Source organism: Erpetoichthys calabaricus, chromosome 9 (genome assembly GCF_900747795.2).
Source record: "Erpetoichthys calabaricus chromosome 9, fErpCal1.3, whole genome shotgun sequence".
Classification (NCBI taxonomy): domain Eukaryota; kingdom Metazoa; phylum Chordata; class Cladistia; order Polypteriformes; family Polypteridae; genus Erpetoichthys; species Erpetoichthys calabaricus.
In genome coordinates, this window is record NC_041402.2 from 74,025,742 (window position 1) to 74,048,547 (window position 22,806).

The 22,806-nt window shown below is 38.6% G+C and overlaps 1 protein-coding gene across 5 annotated transcripts in view; it reads right to left on the reverse strand.

Annotated features, from left to right (window-relative positions):
• The window catches only part of cbfa2t3 (CBFA2/RUNX1 partner transcriptional co-repressor 3), a 120,243-nt gene that overhangs the window by 15,708 nt on the left and 81,729 nt on the right, over nt 1–22,806 (reverse strand). For all 5 annotated transcript variants that reach the window (XM_051931663.1, XM_028809753.2, XM_028809752.2 and 2 more), the window contains exons 2-6: nt 16,872–17,015; nt 7,849–8,090; nt 7,544–7,633; nt 3,990–4,171; nt 1,386–1,666 (exon numbers count right to left, since the gene is read on the reverse strand). In XM_051931663.1, coding sequence (XP_051787623.1) covers nt 1,386–1,666; nt 3,990–4,171; nt 7,544–7,633; nt 7,849–8,090; nt 16,872–17,015 — 939 coding nt within the window. The remainder of the gene's footprint in view (nt 1–1,385; nt 1,667–3,989; nt 4,172–7,543; nt 7,634–7,848; nt 8,091–16,871; nt 17,016–22,806) is intronic.

Below are 22,806 nucleotides of genomic sequence, written 5' to 3' on the forward strand. Positions count from 1 at the left end.
AAAGTAAAATGCAAGTGTTTCAAAGGAATGAATTTAAACCAGCAATTTTGCTGTTGAAGCTATCAGCATTCCCTTGGCAAATAAGAGTGTGACTTCTGCTCTCTGGCACAGAAGTGCATATGTGTTACAAAGTCATATTCATATCTTAAATGCCTTTCTTTTTGGTTAATAGTATATCCTACAATAACAGTGTAAGATTTCAGTGTTCAGCCTAGAATGGAGCATAAATGGAATCCCACAATCACAGAGCTGCATTTTCCACACTAATGTTACATTCAACCAGCAAACAGTAATTATAAAGGATTTTAAAATATAAGGAAATAATACTAAATTGATAACCATTTTCAATTTTTATTTTCTTTTATATCATAGGGGGAATTTATATTTTCTGTATTCTGATGAACAAAGTCATTAATTAATTTATATATCTCATGGTTTTGTTCATTCTCAGTCTTTGTGTTACTACTGTAGCTTGTAAGTGGTTTTGACCAATGAGTGAGCATTTTATATTCTGTCATCTTCCCCTGCCTGTTACTTCAGGCAAACTCTGGGTTGACAGATGGTGACTAAAACAAGTCAAGCCAATTTATATTTGTATAGTGCTCTTCACTGAGTGCAGACTCAGAGCACTGTAACAAGTTCACAGGTAAAATATAATTATAAGCTTTGCCAATTATAAAATGCACATAAATAAAAATGCACGTGGGTTTAAAAACACAATTAACAAAGCAAATTTAATCTTAACACAAAAAGGAGAAGTATATGTTAATTTATGATCTGTTGACAACAGATGAGAGGAAAATGTAAAAATTCCAGTCAGCAGCATCCCTGGAGAAAATAAACTATTCCAAGGTCAGTTATAATATTAAATGACATATTTTTGGACACTCATAATTCTGGAGACCTAGACCAACTGGTAGCCCACACCTACTGGGCATTCTGTAGGTACATGAGTGTTGGCAGATTAGCGTTGTTTAAGTCACCCCACTTTTGCCTGAACTGGAAATAACAAGGGTGTAATTTCACTCACCATCACCAACTCACAATTTCACCATTCATTTCAGGATATTGTGTGAGCCCATCTCTCATGAACTGAAATATCTTGCTCCCCTGTGGTCTTAACTGTATTTTATAATGAATGGATGATTCACAGCCTTACGCTCCATGATGTACTGAGTCAGGGTGACAATCTTGCACACACCATCATTAGGACATTTTGTGGAGAGGAACAGTTGTATGGGAGCTGGCTAGATAATGTTTGAGTGTGACAGGAAGCATTGAGGATTGGCTTGACTGATGCAATAAAGGAATTGCCGGTGAGCCTTGAAATGGTTTACGCTTAATCATATTCCAGTGTCAGCAACTTTGCTTGTTTGTCAACATACCCACTTGTCGATGTCTCTCCCGAATGTCCCGGTGTTCTGAATGCCGATATGTATCGCGGTAGTGATGTGCCAGTGCCATGTCCTCCAAGCGGTAGTGTTGTGGAGGTGGGGGTGTGGGGTGTGCCAGGCCATTTGGAGGGTGGGAAGGCATCCCATTGGGTGGAGCATGAGGAGGGACCCCATTGCTTGGGCTGTATCGCTGGCTGGGGCTCACTGTACACGGTCTCTTCGGGAGGTGCTCTGAGTGCAGGGGGTCTCGCTCTGACCCGTTCTCTTTGGTCCTAAGAATAGAAAGCAGAAAGGATCAATTAAAGCAAAAAAGTGATATGGTCTGACATTGGCACATATGACAACTAAAACCAATATTTATTATGGTACAATTAAGGTTTTTACATTTAAATGGCAAAAATAAAAAGATTTAACATTCCCTCTAAAAGCACCATGATATAATGCTTCTATCTGTTTATGCTTATCTGCAGACATCTGCTCTAAATAATGTACATCCTGGATGTCTTCGTACTTTCTCGAGGGTCTGCAATGCCAGAAGCAAATAAAATCCATATGTTTAGAATAGATAGATAGAGACAACTGTGAACAACAGTCCCACTCTATGAAAAGACTAATCAAAATAAAAGTGAATTCAGGAGAACCGGTAGCTAATTTCATGAAACAGAAAAAAGTGCAGTGATTTAGCAGACTTGTAGTAAAGCTGCACTATAGGAAGAAAGCCTTTTGAATATGTTTTCTCTTTAATTTTCAGTCTAGGACATTAGTAACAATAGTAAATAATATGCTTTATTGTGTGTTCATTAACATCATGACTAAGTTCTTCAAATAGTTAACCATGCATGTGGCTATGGCAAACTAAGTGTAGCTAAAAAAGAATAACTCAGAGTATAGTGTGTATTTAACAGTCATTGTATGCCTGTACCTTCTGGCAAGAGCAATTGAAAATCCAAGCAATTCCTTTGTTCAACATCTCAAAGCTATGTGATAAAACCAGAAGACATCACAAATGGTGAAATAGCTTACTGTACAAATAATATGGTTTGGGACATTGCCCACCACACAAGATAGATAGAGAGATAGATATTTTATTAATCCCAAGGGGAAAAAAGATGCTAAATAAAGTAATATTACTTGTTAGATTGACAATAAGTTGGTGAAACTTTTCATTGTTCTGTATATACTTGCCTATCAATATTAGAAATATTATGTGAATACATAAGCAGAGCATTACCTCACGCTAAAAACTGAAAGGCTTTGTCATTATATCTATGCGAAAAGGTGATATAAAATAAAATGTGGTACACTGAGAGGAGAACAATATAAATCATGCACAGAAATAAATTGCTATGGTTTATTGGGCCCATCCTAAAACCACCAAAGAGTTATAGTCAATCTGTGCTATTGTAAGTAAAATTAAAAAGCTGGCGGAATTTCATGCCATATTGCCTAGAGTTATGATTTGGGTAGCAAGGAAGTACAAGATAGTACTGGAACACAAGTGAGTTTGTAGGTGTTTTTTTTATTATGTATTATATTTCTGTACTTTCTTTCCACAATGACCGCATGGTCATTGGTGGATAGTGCTGCAGCAAAAATCAAGCACAAGCGTAGAACACACCCATACTCGCATGGGGCCAGTTTGGAATCAGTAGTCAAACTCACATGCATGCCTTTCGAATGTGGGAAGAAAACAGGGAAAATGTGTGAAATTCCACACAGATAACAACTGAATGCAAGATTTAAACCTGCAACCCTGGATGTGTAAGGTAGCAGCGCTAACCACTGCACCATCAATCTATTCCTTCTAGGTTCTGATCTATTTCTGGCTTGATTTTTCTGAATTTTTGTTTTCATTGGAGCATCATTCCCTCCCATAATTGGAAAATTAAGTTTTCCTCATGCTAAGACCTTGTGAACGTGAAAGCCTTGGGTAGCTGCTCTACTTGTGATTTTGATAGAACTGAGCCACAAAGCCCTATTGGTCAAAACGTGCAATTATCAAATTGGCATGCCTAACTTGGAGGGGTCTCCAGAAATGATACAACAACATCTTCAAAAGGATCCATCAAGCCACAGGGTCCTGATTTTACTGTTCATTTGGGGTTTGCAAGTTCTCATGTCTATATGGATTTTCTGTGGCTTCTCCCAGTTCTTCCTCAAAGGCATCTTTCTAAAATCAGCATTGTAGCTTATTTTATGACTTTGTTGTGGTCTAGGATGAGTGAGTGTAGGTGTGTGCATAAAAGTGCCTTTTGACTGACTGGCATCTCATCCAAGATTGATTTCTGAGTTGTATCTGAAAGCTTTTGGAACAGTTTGTTGATATCTGTGACCTTCAAATAGAAAGCATGCTTTTAGAAAATGGATGGATTAATGTATTTAATATGTAGAGCTGGGTTACCATTTTTCCTCTTCTGATTATATTAAACATCATATTTACATTTTGTTGCCATTATGTGTATTACTGTTTCAATTGCCTTTCTTAATACAGTGTTGAAGGGTTCTTTATGTACTTGACTAAAGTGCATTGTAATCACTATGTACTCAATATGAAAGGGACTATATAAAACGTTTGGCTGTTTTTGCTTGAGATACCTGTCAGGTGTCCTCCTCTTGCCGTGCTCGTTAATTTCCAGCAACATTTCGGAGGAATCCAGTGGAGAGCTGACATTGGCATCCAACAGCAGTTGCTCATGCTGAGCCAAGTACTGAGCTGGGGTTTGCTTTGAAAGCCGGGCACAGTGCAGAAGTTCACGCTGGAGCAGTGGCAGGTTTGCCTGAATTGAATTGAATGGAGAAGACAGAATAAGGGAAAAATAACTCTTAAAGTAAAAGAAAAATACAAAATAAAAAACAAAATATTACTTTTGATATAATAGACATTGACAGCTATTTAATCTGAAAAAAGTCAAGAGCAGTTCTTTAGGTTACAGGGATGCAGTGAAAACTCTCTGTTTATCCAGCTGTTATCACCATGCAAGAAGGAAATGTGCATGGAAGAGTCATGATGAGACAGAGCCCAGACGGCTGCTATTTGTTGTTTAATATGCTCATTCTGTACTTGTTACTGCTTGACACCTTGCCAGTTTCCCATGCGTTAATCATGCATCTCCCAGAAATGGATCTCTATTCTGCTGAAATGTGTTCTGTTTCATAGGGGGCAGCCACCATATTGTGAGCGTGGGTGTGTGTGTTTATGTGTGAGGAGAGAGAGAGAGTCTGCTAGATAGATCGGGAGAGCAGGCAAGCAAGGGAGAAGAGAGAAGGGAAGGGAGGAGGCTGCATCTGCTGAACAAAGCAGTCAGCAGTAACATGTTTAGAAACTTCATCTACCGAAAAGTAATAAAAAAAAAAAAAAACTGAATGGCAATGGGGGATGGAGTGGGTGAGGTAGCAAGCTTTGAAGTTTTACAACATATGTTGTTCTAACAATTTCTGGAGGAACACACTTAATTCACCTTGTTTGGATCTTGTTACCAGTGACCACTTTCAATTGGCCTCACCGGTATATGTCACTTTATATTTTTCTATAATTTACGTGCGGTATCACTTAACTGTTACAGCTATATAAAAATAGAGGTATAGATTTCTGTTTTTCCAAATAGATGATTTGTGGGTAGTTAATAGGAGTGGGCAGAGGCTTCACTCCTATCACACAGGTGGATGATGTGTCTAATAATTGGACTCCTTTCAGCAACGGCTGGCTAGCAATTTTACTTATAGGCAGATGATCCTGAAGAGCACACACACACACATAGAAAAAGCCCTTGGTGTGAGCGGGCATGAACATCTGTTGTGAAATCTTCTTTTCCTGCTGAACACCATCGCTCAGCCTCCCCAAAGATTGCAGGGAGACAGATTTAGAATAAACAGAAGTGTGCCAGTTTTAATGAATTGCAAATGCTGGCCATATGGGCCCCAGCTCGTCATTTTGCTTGCAGACAGCATTGGGATTGGGGGCTGCATTTTTTTTTTCTTGGAACTGTTATCTGAAATGCACATCCTTGTCAGGAATTGATTTTTGTGGAAAAAAGGTGCCATATCTAGGATTCCACCTTCATATTCTGAAATCCGTGACTTGTCTAAAATTTAATGGCTAAAAGAACAACTCAGATAATTATGTACAAAATAAGCAGATACTAAATGGTGATCTGGCACAGAGCAGGTTCCATGGCTCCATCTGTCTCTATATCTGTCTCTCTATCTCTCTTTCTCATTTATTGGCACAGTAAGGAGCTAGTGTTTCTGCTATAGTCTGAGAGCTGGGACTTTCTCACCAACAAAGTGCATTGTAACCCAGAAGAGCAGAATGTCATGGGTCAGCAGGGGTCATTAATTCCTTAAGTGCACTGTTGATTTTCTGGAGCAGACTTGTGCAGAAACTCACAATAAAGTGGAAAAGGTGGACAGCACCCAACAAGCAAGCTTAAAAGATCCACCAGTAGGGCTGAAAAAAATTGCACAGATAAGCAACTTGTGATCTTGCCTTCCTCGCAATGTTCATACATATATGCCACATGCAGATGAGATAGGTTGCACATGGGTTGTACAAAAACAGGCCTTTATATTTGTGGTTACAGAAATGGACTACCACCCTTTGTGATCCTGCAAATGTTATCTATTTCCTGTATTCTAAATGAATAACTACCTTGTGCATTTTCTCCAAACTAAAAATAAGTAACACTAGAAATGCAGTGTGCTTTAAAATTACATTTTCACTGCAGCACTCTACATCAGTGATTCCCAAATGGGATCCTTTTAACCATCCTGACCAATAGTTGCCATTAATGAATCTTACTACGAGTATTTAATTCATGTCTTTTGCACTCTGTTTGCATTGTGAATTTTCTCTGTGTGTTTTACTTCTGAGCAAAATTATACTTACAGTTGTCATAGCTGTAAATGTTCTAAAATCTGTTCACTTTCTTCCATATTAGCTCACTTGCCTTTTATGATTGTGAGCTTATAACTGTGTCTTCTGTCTTTTGTAAAAAGCAAACAATAATAATGTACATTTTAAAAATTTATATTAAAAGGGACAAATACATCATCCTGCAAGCACTGTCCCCTTTACTAAAGTATTTAAAAAGAAATGAAAGATAAGTGATTATTAGGCTGTAATGATTCTGTCTGGTCTGCAACACACCATGGAATTTCCAAAAACTAAAGCAAATTTGGTGGTGAATTTTTGGTACAGCAGTGTGATAGCAGGAAGACGTAATCCTGCTAAATTTATGAATTTACATCTAACGAAACATCTGAGTTGTTGGGGTGTTGGGAGAGTTTGACAGCAATTAAATAAACTGCCTTTAGTTTACATTTAATGAACACTGTCTAAAGGGATTAAAGAAGAACAGAACCTTAGTGCAATTTTCACACACATACATACACACACTCAGTATAGATCACCTATTTATTCTTTTTCTGAACCTGCTCTGTCCATTACAGAATAGTGGGCAGCTCGAGCCTGTGCTAGATACATTAGTAACAAGTCAGGATACAGACTATGTATTGGATGCCACTCCATCTGCAGCCACACTCTTGCATACACCCACACTGAATAACACAGGCCAATATAAAGTTTCCAAATAAATGAATCTTTCAGTATTAGGGAATATGGTATAACACCCACATGGACACAGGGAGCCTTGTACAATGTCCCATAGGCAGTGACAAGGCTGTGATTGAAACCCTAGTCTCTGGAGCGGTGAAGCAGCAGTGAAGCATCACACCACTATAGTGTTTTTTCCTATTCAGCGTACAGACAGGTTAAGTGATTTGCTCAGGCACAATAAATCAAATGTGGGAACTGATCTGCAACCTTGTAAGTTATTTAAGACATCTGCCAAATAAAACATAGCATAATATAAAGTCCCATGCCTTAGCCACTCAGCCACATTACTAGTACTCTATATAGAAAATCAAAATAGTTCTTTGTAGAAAGCTTTTCTGTATATCAAGACTTTAATAGAATGCAGAATGTCTTTCTTGTTCACAAGTATTGCATAAGAGAGCCAACACACATTAAATAAGATTTGGTTTCCACTACATAAATGTTAATTGGAAAGCCATAAACAGAAAATCAAAATTCAAATAAAATGCAAAAGTGTCTGTTTTTATTTATTTTTTAATCAAAGTGTTGTTCGCACCTTGAGGAAAGGGATAACAAAGGGCCGCAGAGGAAAATTGGTGGCCTCCTGTAACTTTGAATGAAACTCTTCAATAGTTAGTGTGGAGTTCTGAGGAGAAAAAAAAAATAGTTGTGATTAGGCTTTTGAGCTTGCTTGAAAAAATAGACCTCATGGATGCCTATTATAAGCCATCTCTAAAGGATAGCTAGCATTAAATGGTATACTTGCCAAATGCTTAAAAATAACAAAAAAACTTAAATAAGTAAACAAAAATAATGACTAGCATAAAGGAATGGTTAAAAAAAAAAAAGAGCGAGACTCACCACTAGGCCTAAGACCAAGCTGCGGACTCGTTCACCAATCTCAGGGGAGATGTCATTGCCGAACTGCTGCAGCGTAGTGAGGAAGCGCTTTAGTTTGCAGAGCTGTCTGGCGCCACAAGCTGGTGGGAGCTGCTGATTGGACAGAGAGGCTGTCGATGACATGGCAGGGCCATTACTGAAACCATTTGGTGTGGAAGGGGCACCATTGAGGGCTGTTGGGGAGTGGCTGCTTCCATTTAGCACTTACAGAAAAAGAGAAAGATGCCTCGGTTACCTTGTTTACTGAAATAATGGAAAAGCATTTATACATCAGCAGTAGCAAATCTGGCTTGTCTTAGGCATTTAGTACAGGATGAGTAGGTGCCCAAATGGGTTATGTTTACCTGTTGTGTTTTTTTGTGTGTTTTTTTTTTTTTAAGTTTTTGACTTCATCAGAACTTTCTCTAGTAATTCTTAACCTTTTTTCAGTCATGGACCCCTTTAAGAATCTGATGAAAGCTATGGAACCCATTCCCCAGAAATATTCAGCATAAACACAACTTTGGGATGTAATGAATATAATGTACTTTATTTGTCGAGATTTGACTGTCTCATATGACATACACAAAGTATTATTAAGCTTTAAAGTAAACATTCTTAAAAAAACACTCCTTTTTTATGCAAAAAGTAATGGCCACTCATTATAATTATGAAATACAATCCCATTGTGTAAATTAAAACAGATCTACATTTTCTACTACCATTACTACTACTACTACTACTACTACTACATCTACTCTAAATCAACAGTACCGGGCTATATAGTGAATATAAATGTTAATTTTTATCTAACCCTCACTGACACCCTGAAACCCATCCCACGGACCTCAGGTTAAGAACCCCTGCTGTAGTGTTTTCTCTCCCATGCTGCTGCATAACTATAAGAGGATCCTGTCCAAAAGGGTGCCAAAAATAGGTCCACCAACTTTTTATTCCAAGAGCAGGTGTGTTACTAAGTTAAACTACAGTATGTCCACATCCTCATGTTCACCAGATGAAAGCTGCAGACTCACTCAATGTAAGCGTACATTCATGTTCAACATGTAATTCCTCTGCTGTACTTAATGATTACAAACTTGCAAACATTATTCCTCAAACAATGGCATTTTCACAAGAAATATATTAGAATCTATTAATTTATTTCAAGAAAATACACATTTTACATCACTAGGTAGCACTGTTATGAGCCTGCATCTAGTTTTACATTGCAAATATATAAGACTAGCCATGTGCGGCCAACTACGTTGCGCGTGTTAAAGTTGTCTGTGAAGGGCTCCCTGTTTAAACGCGGCTGCCAGTCGTGAACTGGGCCCTTCGTCGCACAGCATTATGATTTTTTATAAGGGAAACAAAATTACAAAAGAAAACCCTTGGACATTGATTTGATAGGAACGGCCTACTCGGAATCACTGTCCGAATAGTAATTATGTGGTGGTATAGGAGCATTTCTGCTTCTCTCCTTTCACAGTCCGTCTCATTTTCACGACGCTGTCGTTTCCTCTCACGATCTCTTCTCAACCTTTCTCCAATCTCGCAGGTTGCTTTGTGGCAATCCAAAGAGTAAGGCAATATACACGGAGCAATGGTTATAAAAGGTGGAAACACATAGGTATCCAGGCTCTTTAAAGCATAAATAGGGATCACTTCACTGACATGTGAGCAAGCCATGGTACAACTGTGAGAAGCGCAGCACTCGCCGGCTACAACGTAACAATAATAATTTCCGGAACGTGCTGTTACATTGTCATTCATTTTACCCACTGTCTTTCTTTCATTCATATGTTACGTAGGCACGTACCTTTTATCTTTTGTAATCTCATTCTCTAACCAGGCCTCAGGAGCTAACCAGCATAACACTGTCCACCACCCCTTTCGTTATTCCGGCACATTGTTGACATCTGTGAGTAACAACAACGTACTAAACTGGAAGGTGGTCTATGCATGCGTGGAATTCGCGGACAAACAAAGATCAAGATCCAAATGAAGATTATATATAAAGATTAGTTAATTTAAAGCACAACAATTTGTTTAGTTTGAATGTCTGTGTTTTGAAGTGTGACTGGATTACTACAGTCTTCAGTAGTATAAGCCTGGAGGAGATTCTTAACGCAATGCCTAAGTTTTAGCTGTCTCTCTACTGCCATCTAGTGCTTCTTCTTCTAATTCATTTGCGGACAAACAAAGATCAAGATCCAAATGAAGATTATATATTGAGATTTGTTTCTGTGCTCCTTGCTGAATACTTGCTATTAATAGAGAACCAGAATAATGATTGGTTAAAATGATTTACACATGTTTTCCTACAGTTTTTCATTTTGTAAGAAAGACTGAGTACAGTATAACTGAATTTGAAAAAATCTATGCTAGTGAACCATCCTTTAATTAAAGGACACTTAGCATGTGACTAATCATATGTGGTCCACTTATAGCGCGGAGAGCAGGTAATAAATAGCAAGGCTTAACATATATATATATACAGTATATATATATATATATATATATATATATATATATATATATATATATATATATATATATATATATATATATATATAGGGAAGATTCCAGACTGTAGGAATATAACTCAAGGAAATTCCCTTAGTCTTTAGTATAACCAGCAGACACAATGAAATAACTAACCATATCGTCAGACTACTTTAATAATAAAAAGTGTGGCTCAGTGGACAGGAGCATACTGTACATATACCAGAATATATCTGAATCTAGATGAAATATTCTGGGTGCAGCATATACATTTGTACCACATGTCCTTTGTATTATGTTATATATATTTAAAATATATAAATATAATAAATATTTATAATAAATATAAATAAGATATTTTTTTTTTGCTCATGGTGCATCTGTAAAGCATGATATGCTTATAACTCATGCACAGTTTCTTAAATCAAGCTGGTGAAAACTGAAGCTCTCAAACAAATATGACACTTAAAAACACATTCCTTCACAAAAAAGGGATTGTCTGTGCAAACAATGTGATGTAGTCAAAGATAAAGCAGAGCACAAAACACACACACATGAAAATCCTGCCAAAATTACTCTGTCTCAAACAAATTAAATGCAAAAGAAAAAAAAATGCAGCCATAGGACACAAATTAGGAGGTTTGTATGACCCAGCCTGACCTGATATGCAGTGCAGGATGCCAGTTGATTTCTGTGGGCAGGAGTCAGCGGTCAATGAATAATATACAGGACTGAACTGAAATCAGTTTTTCTTTTATCTCTTTATACATTTACAGAAAAATGTAACCCAGGTAACCATAATATTGATTTTCATTAGGCTTTAGTTTTAGACATTTATTGTCAAGCCAGCAGCCACCTCACATGCAGACTGTCTGCCAACTCTGTGTTGTCTGAGGTAGCTAAATGAGTATTGTTGACTTTTAACTGTGACTTTAAAGCAATTATAATGACAGGAAAATTATAAATATGGTACTCTGTAACACCATAATAAATGTTTACAAGTGCTTGATAAAGAAATGCAAGGTAACTTGCCTCACATGTGTCACTAACTGTAGAAACTCTTTCGTTAAAAATGTGTTTGTATATGTAAAATTGTTTGTTTTATTTACATTCCTTCTAAAATCTAGCTATGTACGGTATCTACTGTAAATACACAGGCCCATTATGCTGAGGTGTTCATCAGGAATTTGGAAGACCTTGGCTTTGACAATTGGAGTTTCAGGGAAAAAGTTTAGAAAGTACTGGCCCAGAGAGAAAAGAAAATGGGCCAGGCTACATAAATGACCCATATGAATTGCATTAGGTCAGTGAAAGTTGATGTGGAGGCCTAGACTAGAAAATACGATAAACACCAAATAACAGAAATGTTGTTCATTAAGTTAAAACATAAGCGCTTTTCAATAATACAGTGAATAAGATGACTGCAATGACTTCACATTACAGAAGACTTAATAGGTTAATGTAAGTACAGTAAATTAAAAATTACCACAAACAGCAGAACCAGTGAAAAATGGAGCAAGAAGATTGAAAATTAATGTATTAAGAAAAATTACTAAGTGCTATAATTTAAAATGAAAGGTATACTATTATATTTGCAGCTATAATGCTCCTCTATATACTGTACCAATCGCTCGATTGGAAAAAGCAGTTGCACAAAATGGATGAATTCGGAAGGAAGGATGGGTGGATATATAGAATTCCATACACTAAAAAGAGATGCAATAGTCTTTCATTAAGAACAAAGCAAATAACTGTTGACAAGAACATTAAGAAGCTTCCAATGAAAAATACATGTACCCAGTGCTTCTGAGAAATGCTCCGTTTCCCTATAATAAATAGTTTTAGTCTGTCAACTGGCATAATTTGGATATTGATCACCCCAATTCAAGTAAATTTGAGTTCCCTTTCAGACTCAGTTTTGAAGATTGGAGCACCCCTCTCTTATAATGTCTGTCTGTTTATAGTCAAAGAAACACTCACATGAGGCAAAGACCTTTTGTTTGTCTGCAAAATGTTTTGTTCAGACTTTGCTAAGATAACGGTAGATTTCATGGGAGGTCCTTATGATTTTTCAACCTAAAATACTCTAAATTATGATGATCTGGTGGTTCATAGGTATGACTAATGTCTAGTAGATCAATGGATTTGAATCTCATGCCTGTGAATTTCTTTGAATTTACATAGCTTCCTCATGTCTGCATGGGTTTTTCTCTGGATATTCTGGTTACTGTGGTTTTCCAGTTATATTGCAAAGACATGTCCACTAGGCTGTTTGAAGATTCCAAATCGGGCTGTTGTTTGTAAATTAATTTACACCATTCAGGTTTACTTCTTTCCATGTGCCTAATTCTGCCTGAGACCCTGAATTTTATTATTTGAAAATGATATACACATTATCTAATGATGGTTTGATATTTTGATATTTATAAGTGGCACTGTGAACAACAGGGCGGCACGGTGGCACAGTGGTAGCACTGCTGCCTTGTAGTAAGGAGACCTGGGTTCCCTTCCCGGGTCCTCCCTGTGTGGAGTTTGCATGTTCTCCCCGTGTCTGCGTGGGTTTCTTCCGGGTGCTCTGGTTTCCTCCCACGGTCCAAAGACATGCAGGTTAGGTGCATTGGTGATTCTAAATTGTCCCTAGTTTGTGCTTGGTGTGTGTGTGTGTTTGTGCCCTGCGGTGGGATTTGTTCCAGCCTTGCACCCTATGCTGGATGGGACTGGCTCCAGCAGACCCCCGTGACCCTGTGTTAGGATATAGCAGGTTGGAAAATGACTTGACTGACTTACCCAACAAAATAATATAATAATTTAGGGTATAATTATTTTTCGTGCTACAATATAGATATATCACTGTTTAGCTATTATTGTATTTTGAACATGTTTTTTTTAAGATGAGAGCTCACAGTTTCAAAATGACCTAATCATAACAGGCTGTGTATGGTATTAAGTGGAAAATGATTTCTTTAAATAACTGAAACTACTTCTTAAGCCCTTTACTGGATGGTGATGGCCTAATCCATTCTGGGGCAAAAGGTGCTACACTGTCTTCTCACTGGTTTGTAGTTAATTGACTAGTTTAAACTGACCTGGTATGAGAGAATGTGGCCATGTTTTGTGTGCCTGGTAATGGTCTGGCATACCATCCTAGGTTAGTTGTTGGCTTATGCATGCATGTTTCATCTAACTGTCAGGCTGTGAATGGAGTAAGCATTAGATTAGTTTTGTCAAATTGCAGTTTACAGTGAGAACAACACCAAAGTCAGCAAAGTAAACAAAATATATGGACTATCCTGAGAACACATGGGTACCTCCTCTTTTTGAAGTGCATGAGAAATTTCAGGATGAGTGAGCAGATAACTCTTTAATTTTTACTTCTGCACTTTAGAACATATTTGGACTAATGACAATACTGTATGTTATGATCATACAATCACTCAAGACAAAAATATCCAGATATAACTTGTTGTGAACTGTATGGTCTGGAACATGGTATAAGTTAGTTACTGTATAACAATATCACAATGCACAATGCACCAATTGTAGGAAATTTTACTAGCATGTTATAAGTTGTTTGCACATGAAGATTTAAAAATTAATTGGCTGATAGCTGTCATAGTGACTGCTAAATGTTGCATTTCTGCACAGAAGCCATTGAGTAGCTGGATATTTTATATTGCTTTTAATAATAAATAATAATAAATTTTATTTATATTGCACTTTATATTTTAGCAATCCCAAAGTGCTACAGAGTAAAAATAGAATAATAAAATAAAAAAAAAAGAACAGAAGAGTCTATAAAATACTTTAACAAAATGACTTTCTAAAAAGATGAGTTTTTAGGTTTCGCTTAAAGGCCTCAGTCGACTGTGGGGCTCTCAGGTAATCAGGGAGGGCATTCCACAGCCTCGGCGCCACCGATGAAAACGCCCTGTCACCCATGCTGCTGAGCTTAGTTCTGGGGACTTGAAGAGTGTTAGTGAGTACAGAGCGGAGGGAACGTAAGGAGTTATGGGGGGTAAGGAGTTCCTGTAGATAAAGAGGGGCATGTCCATAAATGCACTGATGGGTAAGAAGGGAGACCTTGTACTCTATTCTGAATGAAACAGGGAGCCAGTGAAGGGTTTTCAGGATTGGGGTGATGTGATCATACTTTCGCACCCTCATCAGGATCCTGGCAGCGCTGTTCTGAATATACTGGAGTCTCTGGATACTCTTGCCAGGAATCCCAATGAGGAGTGCATTACAGTAATCCAGCCTGGAAGAGACAAAGGCATGGACGAGCTTCTCTGCATCTGCCAGGGTGAGTAATGGGCGGAGTTTGGCGATGTTCTTGAGATGGTAAAAAGATGACTTACAGAGATATTTGATGTGGGTGTCAAAAGTAAGTTGGGAGTCCATTCTAACACCCAAATTAGTAACAGATGTGGAAAGAGGAATATTTTGGCCAGAGAAAGTAATACTGGTGATGGTAGAAGAGCGAAGATGATGTGATGTACCAACTAAGATGGCTTCTGTTTTGGATCTGTTCAACTGAAGAAAATTGAGCCTCATCCAAGCCTCTATCTCCTCCAGGCAGGTAGACAATGTAGATGTTGGCAGAGGAGCAGTAGAGGAGGTGGGAGTAGTCCTGAGGTAAAGCTGAGTGTCATCGGCATAGCAATGGAACGATAAACCATGTCTGCCAATGACAGTTCCAAGGGGGAGCATGTAGATAGTAAAAAGGATAGGGCCCAGCACAGAGCCCTGTGGAACACCACAGGCGACGTTGTGGGTGTGGGACTTTGCGCTGCCAAGGGCGACATGCTCAGTTCTGCCAGTCAGGTATGATGTAAACCAATTTAGAACAATTCCTGAGAGTCCAATAGTGTATTGCAGGCGGTGAAGAAGGATGTTATGGTCTATTGTGTCAAAAGCAGCTGTCAGGTCAAGGAGGATAAGTAGTGAAGGTGAACCAGTATCTGCCGTCATCAGAAGATCATTGGTGACCCTGACCAGGGCTGTTTCAGTGCTATGGCCAGGGCGAAAACCAGACTGAAACTTTTCAAACAGATTGTTCAGTTTGAGATGATCGTGAAGTTGTGCTGCAACTATTTTTTCCAGGACTTTGGAGAGAAATGGAAGATTGGAGATGGGCCTATAATTGGAGAGAACTTCAGGATCCAAGGTGGATTTTTTCAGTAGAGGTCTGATGACAGCAGTTTTTAGTGCAGAAGGAATATGGCCAGCCAGGAGGGACTGATTTATTATCCTGGTGATAAGTGGAGAGATGGCAGAAATGTTGGCCCTCAGCAAGGGTGAGGGGAAAGGGTCCAGGGAACTAGTAGACGGTTTCATTTTCCTGATGACATCCTCCACCTCTTCCCGTGTGGCAACAGAGAAAGAGCAAAGAGGATGGATGTACTATACTATATGTTGAAGATTTCACAATATATTAAATAATTTAGGCTACTCATATACACTATTCATTCTTATTTTTACTAATCTGTTAACAAGAAAACAGACTCAAATATGAGCCTACAAACTGTGTATATGAAATGGAGTGATCAAAAATCAATATGAGTCAAACTTATGCAAAAATTGGACAAAATATTTGGTTTTAAATTTTAATGAGTACATGCTAAAGGATGATCTTAAACTTTGTTTCTCTAAAATATGACTGGAGGATGTGAGGTGCAGGAAACTGGGCCAAGTCTGTATGTTAAAGGAGAAGCATGAAAAGATGAGGCCACCTAAACACAGGACAGTGAATAAAACAAATACCTCTGATACAAAGAGAAGCAATTCTCCTCACCTCAGATACTGTTTTTATGATAGTTAAGAATGCTACCTATACAGAAGAGCCAGCTGGCAATTTCAATCTAGCCCAAGCCTTTCCACATCCCACCCATTACTACAGTCCATTATTAACAAAATATGGGCTAAAAAAATAAACAAATATTAATCTGAAATCTCTCACAGTGACAGCAACTGCACCCCTTTACTGACAAATAAACAATTGATCAGAAAAAAAGATGTCAGAGATCATGTCAAGGGCAGGAAATGGGGCAGACGAAAGCAGTATGGCACAGATGTGATGCATTAATGAATAATGAAGTCAGCAGAAGCAGAGTGCTAATAATGCCAGGGAGAGTGCGGAGAGCAAGGAAATAAAAACAAACATTGAGTGGCATTTTCAATTCACCTTGTGTTCAATGTGTAAATGAGGATTTCAGGTACGTTTTTCTCATTGTTTAACACATTATATTATCTTTGTTTTTTAAAACTCTAGAACAGTCCTTAACAAGATGTTCATAGTAATATTTATAGTAATTAATGATTCAAATTAAAATAAATCTATATACTGTTCAAGATATACACACTTTCATTATGACACAGTGTGGCAGAGCTGCACATAATGCAGTTATAATTGTCAACTTTCAAATGTGTAGTCTTTATATGATGAGCTAAGGAAAGACAAAATTACTTTTCTTGACTTAATATTGAGAATATTTTTGACATACTTGTGGTAGGTGTGAAAGAGGTGTTACGATTCGTTGCCTGTGTGACAGCTGGGGGAGGTGGCGGCATGGTGGGTGGAGTTGACCTGGGCTGGGCTTTGACATCAGCAGGTGAATCTGGCATCGTTCCAACCTGTGCTTTGCTATCTGAAAGACAAAAGGGTACAAAGAAAATTTTAATTGATTAATCCAGGTAATATTTTATCTTTATATCATACAAAGTATAATCTTGTGAACTATTAAGTCTAAGATTGAAATAAATAAATTCATAAAAAAGATCTTATAGCTGAACTGCAGAAGTTTACAATGCTATTAAAAATGATTTGCTCCAGTATTCATCAATTCATGTATCATGTTTTTCAGGTTTACTTATTACTATGTTTATGTGGTGGCCAAAGCCCTGAATTTTTTTTTATGGATAATGCTTAAGATACAAGAATAAATGTTTGGGGTCAAGAGCTTTTATAATGTGATACCATTTACAGGGGGTCCTCGGGTTACAATGTCTCGACGTGACGTTTCGAGTTTACAACGCTCACTCCCATAAAAACTTAAAAATAATTGAGACGTGAGAAGGAATAAAGGTAAGGATTTTTTTACACTCATTTTTTCTGTTACTACAGTACAGTATATTTATGTCCTTTTCCTTTTTCTGTGGCTTAGTTGTGTTTTTATGTTCTAGATTATGATTTTGCAAATGCGTTAGGATAGGTAAGTGACTTAGGCTAGGGTGTGTTTCGACTTACACCAAAATTCGGGTTACATCACTGTTGTAGGAACGGAACTGTGTTGTAACCCGAGAACCCCCTGTATATGGAAATTGATCTTACTCTTCCTGCACTGGGCCAAAAGCAGAATTCAACATTATATTATTTTTGGCAGAACCAAAGTGGGCTGCACACTGCTTATTGTTTATTTGTTCTCCATCCATCCATCCATTGTCTCCCGCTTATCCGAGGTCGGGTCGCGGGGGCAACAGCTTGAGCAGAGATGCCCAGACTTCCCTCTCCCCGGCCACTTCTTCTAGCTTTTCCGGGAGAATCCCAGGGCGTTCCCAGGCCAGCCGAGAGACATAGTCCCTCCAGCGTGTCCTGGGTCTTCCCCGGGGCCTCCTCCCGGTTAGACGTGCCCGGTACACCTCACCAGGGAGGCGTCCAGGAGGCATCCTGATCAGATGCCCGAGCCACCTCATCTGACTCCTCTCGATGCGGAGGAGCAGCGGCTCTACTCTGAGCCCCTCCCGGATGACTGAGCTTCTCACCCTATCTTTAAGGGAAAGCCCAGACACCCTGCGGAGGAAACTCATTTCAGCCGCTTGTATTTGCAATCTCGTTCTTTCGGTCACTACCCATAGCTCATGACCATAGGTGAGGGTAGGAACATAGATCGACTGGTAAATTGAGAGCTTCGCCTTGCGGCTCAGCTCCTTTTTCACCACGACAGACCGATGCAGCGCCCGCATTACTGCGGATGCCGCACCGATCCGCCTGTCGATCTCACGCTCCATTCTTCCCTCACTCGTGAACAAGACCCCGAGATACTTAAACTCCTCCACTTGGGGCAGGATCTCGCTACCAACCCTGAGAGGGCACTCCACCCTTTTCCGGGTGTTTTGTTCTCTATTTGTTTATTTATTTCTATTTCTCTATTCTCTCTATTTGTTCTCTAATTTTGTATTTAATTAACCAGTTAAACATCACATTAGATATTTACACTTTTTATTACAAAGTGCTTTAGTTCAAGTTCAAACCATTTCCAGCTACTGAATTAGCTATAGGTAAAACAAATGAAAGCCAGCAGTGAATTTAAAAATACCATTCACATAATGTAATGGAGAGCACTGGATTGGAAGGATCTTCATGGAGAGTCTTCCAGAAAATGAATGATACAAACTGTAATGTGTGTTCAATTAGCTTAATCTAGCAAGGCCTTGAAATCATGAGAAGGTTGGCATCAATTGGTATATAGCTTTAAGTTGTATTAAGCAGTCTAGTTAAGCATCTCTGAATTACCAATTTGTGGGAATGCACATGGATAGGGAAAAAAGAACAGGAGTATCATGTAGCAATTTAAACTGAATTGTAGTAGATTTAACAGTTAAAGTAACTTTAAAATGCTCAGTGTTCCAGTTCAAGATTTGCCCTTTTGAAATTCTAAGACTCAGACTAACAAAGAATATTTATTATTTTGAAAGTTCAAAATTGGAGATACATGTCAAAAGTTTCAACATAAAGTACAAGAAAAGACCTTTATAAAAGGAGAAAGTGAGAATCGGTATTCTTACATGGCTGCAGTAATGCTTTGTCAGTTTTGCAGTAAACTGAAAAAGGTTATTTGAATTGCATAACCTTCAGAACACCATTACCAAAGCAAGTACATGGAATTCTTTACATGGAATGGGATATATTAGGGGAGACACTCACCAAAACAAACAGCAATGAAGCCCTACAAAATCCATCCAATGTCTAATCTTAACATCTACTATACAATAAATTATGTTTTGCCATACAATATTAGTATGGTGTGTAAAGTAAATTGCTGACAAGGCAATGACATAGAAAATCTAAAAAGTAATAGAAAAAAACAGCTAAAAAAAAGTAAGTGTAAGTCACAAAACTGAAGCTTGGGATAGACTGCTGACAGCCAGGCAGGTACAGTAAAGGCAAAGAGGAAAATGACAAGGTAAATGGATACTGGTGCACTTGGAAATGACCAGGAACACCTGCTCACTAGTTCAGCTGCTGATCACTTTGCTTCTCTCACTCTTGCCATTATGACAAAAGTTTGATGGCCGCTGACAAGTGCAGCAAAGATCTGCTGCTGTCCATCACTGACCAGATCACTTCCATGAACCCTCTTCTCTAGCCCTGAGTAGGGAACCAAACAAGGCAAGCTTTCCTAGCCAGGGTATGCGCTACAGTCAGGTGTCACTGCCTTTCTAGGACCCAGAAGGACTGAGTGTCCTGCGACAGTTGAAGAGGTGAGTATGAGAGGGCACAGTTGAAAGACAGTGACCAAATTCCAGGAAGAAAGCCAGGCACTGAGTGGGGCCACACATAACATCAGGAAAAACAGATGAAGGCAAATAGTAATGAACCATGAGTCTGGTTTTATGGCCTTTCTGATACACTATGAAAGAGTTAAAACAGAAAAGTGTGAGTGGATGGTGCCGGCCAGACAGAGAAGTGAATCTGGAATGGGCTCCCCTGTCTCCAGGCACCTACATAAACATCAATATGAGGACGGTGATGGGTTTCACAGGGCCATGCAGATAGGTTTACACTATGTCTGACCTTGCTGGATAAGTCAATCCCTCGGCACTAACGCTAGGGGCTGCAAAATCAATTATACAAAGTGGTGAGCCTACCCGTCCAGGCTCCCAGACACTGCTTCACTTATAAAGCTCAGTGGAAACCTAGAGGAAAAAAGATTGTGTTGGTGGAAAGCAGCCACAAAATCCATCATGTTTACTATAGCAATAGCCATGAGACACAAGGGACACCTAAACGGCAGGGCAGCTAATAAATCTCTACAGCAAATTTGCTTTACAATGTTCACACAAGGCTTCTGATACTCATTTAGCATGTTGCCAGGGTTATCACAACACCTGCCCTCCCCTTACTGCACTGCCTTTATTAAATGGCAGCAAATGTAAAGGGCAGGACTAAAGAAATATAAGGCAGTTCAATTTCAGTAACATTCAACAAAGACAGATACAAAAATAAGTGAGGGACACTTGTGCCAAACCACAAATAGACCAGCAATTAGCACCTGGCATGAAAGAGCAGCAGCTGCACCAGCTACTGTGCTGGAAGGGGTTAACCAACTAGAGTGACTGTGATCAACGGAGCAGAAGAGTGCAATCCCAGCTGAGAAGTATAACATAACTGTATGTATGTCACCTTGGCCCCTTATTCAGTCATGTCTGAAAAGGTTAGTGTCTGGACCGGTGGAGGCATACCAGACAACTGTGCTGCTCACCAAGAGCCAATGAAAAGACAGAGCAGCCTTCGTGGCCAGAACCTGGACTTGCACTACCCAGTAAAGATACTATGAGACAGATTTGGTTATTCAAAGCATAATTTTTTAGTGGATGTTAAAGTCAGCCATTTGCAATCTCACAATTTTAAAATTGTTGGCTGTTATGTAAAAAAAAATTGTGGAAGGATATGATGCATGGAAGATACGGTAATGCAAAGAACACTTTAATAGTAAGATGATTTCTTGCAGCAGCATTCAAGAAAAATAAAGTTTTCCACACAAAGTAGTGCAATGCTTTGGTGAAATACATCAAAAAGTCTTTCTTCCTCCTTTTAAATTTGCTGAAATTGTTATCTTAGAAATTACTACTCGCATTAAGCTGGAGTTCAACATGAAAAGGCTAAGACACTACCTGTACTAATATTCTGCAGCTATCATATCAAACTAGGTACAAACAATTTTTTTTAATGATGTATAATTTGAGAAATATTACAGCCCATAAAGTTCTAAGAATGCACACAATGTTCAAGTTTGCATACTAGGCAGACTACTATATGAATTGTTTCAACTGATTTCATAAACCTGTTTGCTTTGTGCAAATTGATTTGCCACTAGTGGACATTACACACACCCCAAACCCCAGACACAACTATGCTATACACAGTCCCAGGTTCAAGTAAGACTTTTGTTCTTTGTTTTTTCTCATTTCACCAGCTTCTTTACTTCAGTATTACACGATGCAGTATCATCCATTATCTTTCTTCTCTTTCTTCATCTCCACTGCAAGCAAGCTTTGTCTCACTCTACTCCTGACTATGAATTGTTCAGCTGAGTAAGACAAGCTTCTGTGGAAGTATTTCCAGTACATCACTGGTACACCTTGGAGGCACTTCCAGGTCAGAAGAAGACAATATGGAAACTGCCCCCGTAGCTCCTTCTAGTGGCCCAAGAGGTCCCCAACAGGGCTGCCTACTCAAGCTACAACTGCCATGCAGCTCTGCGTGAAACCAGACTCGAGCAGCTCCAGCAGAATACTACCATCCAGCCTAGTAATGTAATATATTAACCCAACAGGTAGCCGCCCACTGCCCATGTATTGTACTGGCATGCTGGCTGGGATAGGTACCAACAACCAGGTCTCCTGTCCATCCATGAATTCCTTCACAATGTGTAGCTGGCCTATCTCAACAGCACAAGCTATGAGACTGGAGCTATTCCTGGACAAAATGCCAGTCAATCACAGAGCATACTTACTCTGGGTACCTAGACTGTGGCACCTAGAGAAAATCTGGACCATTGAAGCCAGGCCCTTAAAGTGGTAAGGCAGTTGTACTGAATAATGGGTAGGAAGTAGATCTGAACAACTCCACTGTTTTTCTACCAAATTACGTATTACTTTGCTTTATTTATTTTTTTTCCATAAATGGCACACAAACTTATGATCACTGTTGTGCTACCAAATTATTTATTATATTGCTTTGTTAATTTATTTTTCATAAATGGCACACAAACCTATGACCATTTTGACAAATAAATAAAGTAATATCTCACAGCTTTGGATTTTTTCTTCATAGAAAGTAGTCACATCAGCAACTAAATGGGAATATCAGAAATAGCTATGCATTTAGTTAACCATAGAGAATCATTTTATATACAGTTGTCTTTTCCCAGTGAATACTCATTCTAGATATAGTTTATGAAGTTTTGAATATGTATGGCAGAAAGTAATAAACCTTTAACTTTGTATCCAGAATAATACAAGTCATCTGAATATTGGTGGGAGTGAATGATATGTCAGTTATAAAAGGAACAACAAACAATTTCATTCATTCTTCTAATCTAAAAAAAATCTGATACATTTTCTTTTTTTCTGCCCTGCTCCTTGACAATGTCAGATCATCCCTCTTGTCATGAATGCAGGAGAGGGTGTCTGGGGGGTATTTTTAAACAGGTTTCA